The sequence below is a fragment of the Diachasma alloeum genome, unplaced genomic scaffold (assembly GCF_001412515.2).
Source record: "Diachasma alloeum isolate Michigan unplaced genomic scaffold, Dall2.0 Dall_scaffold_00179, whole genome shotgun sequence".
Taxonomy (NCBI): domain Eukaryota; kingdom Metazoa; phylum Arthropoda; class Insecta; order Hymenoptera; family Braconidae; genus Diachasma; species Diachasma alloeum.
In genome coordinates, this window is record NW_021680345.1 from 5,872,830 (window position 1) to 5,879,058 (window position 6,229).

The 6,229-nt window shown below is 39.7% G+C and overlaps 1 protein-coding gene across 6 annotated transcripts; it reads right to left on the reverse strand.

The window, feature by feature from the left end:
* Positions 1-237: 237 nt before the first annotated feature.
* On the reverse strand, positions 238-3,532 carry LOC107040910 (UDP-glucose 4-epimerase). 6 transcript variants are annotated; one of them, XM_015261202.1, is made up of 7 exons: positions 3,442-3,532; positions 2,182-2,380; positions 1,978-2,096; positions 1,617-1,907; positions 1,045-1,225; positions 647-931; positions 238-555 (listed from the first exon to the last, which is right to left on the reverse strand). In XM_015261202.1, the coding sequence occupies exons 1-7, from the start codon at positions 3,463-3,465 to the stop codon at positions 500-502; spliced, it is 1,155 nt and encodes a 384-aa protein (XP_015116688.1). In that variant the 5' UTR covers positions 3,466-3,532; the 3' UTR covers positions 238-499. The 6 variants fall into 6 exon arrangements, with proteins under 6 accessions (XP_015116688.1, XP_015116677.1, XP_015116708.1 ...); XM_015261191.1 differs by lacking the exon at positions 3,442-3,532 and adding an exon at positions 3,145-3,431 and having other exon boundaries at positions 2,182-2,346; XM_015261222.1 differs by lacking the exon at positions 3,442-3,532 and adding an exon at positions 3,145-3,431.
* Positions 3,533-6,229: the final 2,697 nt, after the last annotated feature.

Here is a 6,229-nt window from a genome sequence, read left to right on the forward strand (position 1 = left end):
TTGAGGTCAATAGTATTGCGCATTGGGCGATTAATCGCTTCTATCTGCCATGACGAGTCTAGTGCCATCGTCTGCAGCGTTCATCCCCCACATCCCGACTGCTATCTGGCTGCATTAAGTCCAATCATTTCAAGTTTAGAACGGATATCGACTTCTCAATGATATCAGTGTAAAACAGCACTCAGATAGTTCCTCAAAAGCAGCGTTAGGATTCATTTATGATACTTTCTCTCATAATATATTTCTAGATTGAACTTTATTGAGGCAGAAAAATTCATGGAAACGTAAATTTCCTCAGGCTGTACAAATATCCAAATGTCTTTCACCCACATTTATCATTATACACACACGCATGCTATGAGTTTATTCAAATACACGTCGATTCATTGAATTGATCTATATAGATTAGAGGCCCCGCCTCGAGTGATCCATTTAGCTAAAATTTCATAATTTTCTCTAGTAAAATGCTCTCCCTTCCTCACTGAAGAATAGACACACTTCACGCCGATTTAAAACCCTGTGGATTACGTTGCTGCCAATTCCACGTATCAGCACCTATCAAAAGAGAACGTCATCCGTACACAATGTGACACGAAACAAGAATCAATTCTTTCTAATTGAAGAAATCGCTGCTAAAAATACTTACACATGTCATCGATATTTTTTGTGGCAAACCATTTGAACTCTTTATTGGCTATCGATGCATCCGCATAGCTAGATGCAATGTCTCCAGCTCTGCGTTCAGCAATCTTGAATGGTATTTTTTTGCCCGAGGCTTTCTCGAATGCACTGATCATTTCTAAAACTGAAAAACCCTTGCCAGTCCCCAAGTTGACGGCTTTGAAACCTTTGGAATCACTCGTACTTTGATTAATGATAGCTTTCACGTGACCATTCGCCAGATCCATAATGTGGATATAATCTCTAACGCCTAATAAAATGAAACCGTTGGTCATTTTGGTAGAAAAGGGAAAGTCACCGATTTTACGTAATCTATTTTGCTTCCCGTGTTGCCGGAAGACCTTTCAAAATGATAAAACTCACCAGTTCCATCCGGCGTGTCATAATCGTTGCCGTAAACTGTCAGCATCTCGCGTTTGCCAACGGCCACTTGAGCGATGAACGGCATCAGGTTATTTGGGATTCCATTAGGGTCCTCACCTATTTCCCCGGACGGGTGAGCGCCAACAGGATTGAAATATCTCAATGATATGACTGACCAGCTCTGTAGAAAATAGCGAGACATCCCGTACAGTCATCAATATGAAGGAAAATAGAAAATCGACTTTTTTTAAAAAGAGGGTGGGGCAAAAGGGACCATTGACTTCTTCTTCAATGTTCATAAATCAGGAATATATTTATCAATTGAGCTCAGTTCAGGGTCATCACGACGGAAAAGAATTTTCCTTTCCATTGAGGACAAAATTTATTTTATATCGTTTAAAATTCAAAGAATCACTAAGATTTTAAAAAATGTTACAGTGTCCAAATAATTCCGGAAAATGCATCTTTAGTTTTTTGGAGAAATGTAAAAATGCAGTACTAATCTATCAGATGTTACAATACATTTAAAAAAAAAATGAAGTAAAATATCGAGTCAATAATGAAAAACGTACTTTATCGGATTGGCACAGATCCTTCAGAATCTCTTCAACCATAAACTTGGTCTTGCCATAGGGATTGGTGCAGTGTCCAGTCTCCATGTCTTCAGTCAATGGAAGTTTCTTTGGCACCCCATAAACAGTTGCACTGCTCGAGTAGATGAAATTTTTAACCCCATGATCTCTCATCACTTCCAACAAATTGATCGTCCCTCCAACATTGGTTTTGTAATATTCCAGTGGTTTTTCGCATGACTCTCCAACGGCTTTCAACGCCGCGAAGTGAATGACACATTGGAATTTATGCTGAAGAAAGAACAATTATAATATCCATTCGCTCCATGATTTTAACTTGCAAATACCGGATGGTACTCACTCTTTTAAAAATACCCTCTAGAGCTGGTTTATCAGTAATATCACACTCTTCAAAGATTATATTCTTCTTGGCGAGTTTTTCAACCCGTAAAATACATTCCGGTTTATCCGCTTTATCTCCTGCGAGCATGAACATTGCGAATCAAGAATAATATAAAGATCCGACCAATAAACGCTGTGCAATCGCTTGAGTCATGGTGTTTACCTTTGTATGCATTAACGAGATTATCAATAACCACCACCTCAAAATTTTCTTTTAGGAGATCCAGTACTGTGTGAGAACCAATGTAACCAGCACCGCCCGTCACCAGTACATTCCATTTACTCGCCATATCTTCTAGGCTTGGTGTTATATCTTTCTCGAATTGAACTAACGATATTGCGCTCAGATTATCAAGCATACGCTAGCGAAAAATTTGTTATTGTACTTTAGAGTTAACCTTGACATTAGTGTGCATTGTATGCACCAGAGCGATGGATTTTACTTTCTGGGATAGCCCAAAGATAAAATATACATTCGAACTAATGATGCGATATTAATGGGGCATTCCATGCCAACTCAGCAATCATCATCAGAATTAATCGTGTATTTTGATGATTTTCTGAGGAAAAAGCGAAATTTAAAAAAGGAAAAGATCTAAAAATTGTTTATCAACCGCCCCCGCTGTACTAAAGTATTTTTATTCAAAGGTTTTTGCGACAAAAAATGAAAAAATATTCGGGAGGAAAAATTAGAAATAAAATGATGGTGAAGCGATGAAAATTTACAAAAATTTTCATTCATAAAGTACTCGACTAAATTGAGGTTTATAAGACTCAAGAAACTTAGGAAAGCACAGTTGGCCTAAAATGTCTCATATGTGACATATGTGTCGAAAATTAGAGATTATTATATCTACAAAAATAGCCTTTTCATGGGAGTAAATTAGGGCTTCAAAGGGATGCAATTATCAAAAATTCTTCATTCAAAATTTCCCCCTCATACGTAGGAACTGAACCAGGACTTTCAGGAAAAAAGCAGAACATAATTTTTTAAAAAAGGAGCTAGTGCATTACCTCAACCGATAAATATTATGCAAAAATATAAATAGAAAAAAAAGGGAAGAACTATTTACCAGGAGCACCAGAAGTGAATAAAGTACTGACGAGTGCAGTGTACGTGACTAACCTCTATGGTTGATAATTCGGAGCAGACTGACACGTCTTATCAAACACAACGCGGCTGATGTCAGCAGATGGTATTTGATCATTGCATAACGAATGACACGTAGCATATACAGTTAGGCCATCGAAACTACCGGACTCATTTGCCAAATTTCGAATGCAATTGACAATAAAAAACTTTTCGCATCGTTTCAGGTGACACAAACCTTAACCTCAGATTCGCAAGCGAAATGACGTGTGCCCGTGAATACACGGGCCCAACCACTCCCAAATAATTCTCCCGCATTTCGTTCAGGCTCACCTGACAGCAGTCATCAATACCCATCTATCATTATTTAGAATTTTCAAACTAAGAAAAATAACAAGAAAAATGCGGAAGTTGGACCGAGAATGCGCCGAAACCGACATCTTGCATTCATGAATCGCACTCGAAAGGGTTATTCGCAGCAGATAAAGTGACTTTTTATGCTTCCCCGATATGTCAGTGTCACCTGGCGGTAAAAATCCAGTAAACCCGGGGCGTGCCGCCCGTTCGTTATTGCGTCACAAGAGAAACTCCGTTTTTCCCCCACTGGAAACAACATTACTACACTATACTCCTGCCGCCATTTTAATTCTCGCGCAGTAACACTGAAAAGTAGAGCCTCGTACTACGGCATTTCAGTGTTTGAAATGAGGATTCGAATTTCATTGCGTTCTTTCGAGCAAGTGGAGATGCGTCCCCCTGTGCTTTTATTTCATACTCCGCGTGCATTACGCAATTTTTCTAATCGTTCAAAAAATTCCCCGGCCCCTCGAAACTAATGAATGTTTGAATCGGCGTTGGAACTACTTGCGCCGACAAGACCGAGTATGGGATGTGGTCATCATGAGCGTCGTACCGCGATCCGGCGAACCTGTTTTGTGTTCGTAGACTGACGGTAGAATTGGAACGTAAGTTGTTTATGCGCTCGATGGCAGTCTGCCCTGCCCAGTTTCCCGGTGGTGAAAAACAGTCAGTGGATAATTAGTAGATTCATTATTTCCTATGCATCGATTATCGTTAAATAGGTGTATTTGTTGAGTTCATCTTACCAAACTGGATACATATATTATCGGAGAATACAACGTATCACGAACATTTGAGGTGAGTAGCATCATGCCTTCTTTTTTCAAAAGGGCTTGTCTCCATTCACACTTAACGGGACACTCGTCACACTCCTTCGATTTTTTCAATTAATTGTCAAACGGCGAATTAATTTCATGCGTAAATTCATCCATCCAGTATTTGCAAGATTATTTAAAGGTGAAAGTTAACATTTCTCACAGTTTCTCCTGTTATTGAGATAAATCTCTACTCATTGTTGGAATTATTATCCCGCGAGATGCAGGTGCTTTCTTCGTACAAAACTCCAAGTTGTAAAATATTGTTTTTTTTTGTAAATTCTCATCAGAAAGGAGTTAAAAATCGATGGAGGCGTGATACATGTGTTTGATTTTTGTGTCGCGTGTGGTTGAGATAAGGCACGCGTCAAGTGTACGTCAATGACGGCTCCATTCCACTAATTTCGGGAGGTTCTACTTATTACGTTGAGTTAACGTGATTCGTCTGAGATTTGACGGCATGAATTCGGTAATCGATAAGCGGATTGACGTCTGCATCAGCTAAATTTTGTGATGACGTTGGGGATACTGTTATTGGGCCCGAATATATGTCAGACTGCGAGAAAATCCGCGACTGCATGAGTTATGTTTTGTAAAGTCCATTATTTACATTCGTTGCCTGTTGCACGTGCGATATTGACGTTGTAGTTGGTACCGTTCAGGTAAATAACCTTATTGTTGCAAAGTAGATAACAGTGATTGATGGGGACATCGCGACAGGTGCAAATAAAAGATCCCTCTCTGTTTTCTTTACCTGAACAGTTTTGTCTCAAAGTCTCAGATTCATTTTGATTAAAAAAAAAATTAACATTCATGACACGATGATCATAGGCGATGTTGGCCTTCACATTTCTAGCCAGGCAACACCCATAACGTACTTGTAATGCCTTCGAATTCGTATGAGTTCTTCACACTTATCAGTCTTTTATATATCTATTACCCTGCCTTACACATTCTTATCTGCGAAATCTTCACAATTTTCTGACATTCGTGATGACACATTCACGTACATGATGGCTATTGCCTGATAACGTTTACCCAGAAATTTCAGAAAAATCGTTGGTAACAAGTTGACCCCTGCAGTCATGACAGACAATCCCAACAATTGCCCAATGACCCCAATTAAAACCACTTGTCTGGGATTCGTAGTACGAAATGAACGACGAATTTACACCCCCTTTCTCGCTCCGTAATTCGTCAAAACTGATTTCATTCAATGCCATAAAGAACATTAGGTCACGACTGCTGTCATCCGTGTCATTACCTCCAGTAGATCCATAAAAAATTGATAAATGATGGCATATCCAAATTAAATGGGCCTTCCCTTTCATCAATATCCAGTCATAATGACATTTCGTCCTGTTTCTTTCTCCGCCACTGGCTGATGATTATTCTTCTGGACGGAAATACCTAGCGTGTTTTTATTTATGCTCTTATTGCGGTTGAGAGATGGAACACGCACAGAATTTTACAGTGCTCGTGGGCGCGAGGCATCGCCTGAATTCTCACTTGAATTCTCATTGCATTGTCCGAGCAAGAATGAAAACGAATATATTCCCGACATTCTTTCCACGGTAGAAGATTTTGCTGATGTGAAAATAATACGAGACGTCGCGACTATTTGCCAGCAGAAAGGTTTCCTCAATGAATGGTAGGGTTCGATAATCGGCTTATCGAGCACTTCGTCACGACTTGCCTGGTGCCACGACACGATAGGTACTGTGACCCCTGCGGCTTTGATGAGCCCCGTCTAACCCAATTGTTCTCCATTCTTTAATACCCCATGCAAATTAACGGCAGTGTAGAAAAACAAGTGCAGCCCCAGTTGTCTAACAAAGGCAGTACGATATATCCTCATGCATGAGCGTTGGAAGACGAGAGAAAGGAGAGGAAGGTTGCTTACAACATCGTGACTATTGTAACAATGAACTTGGGGGTATAGCACT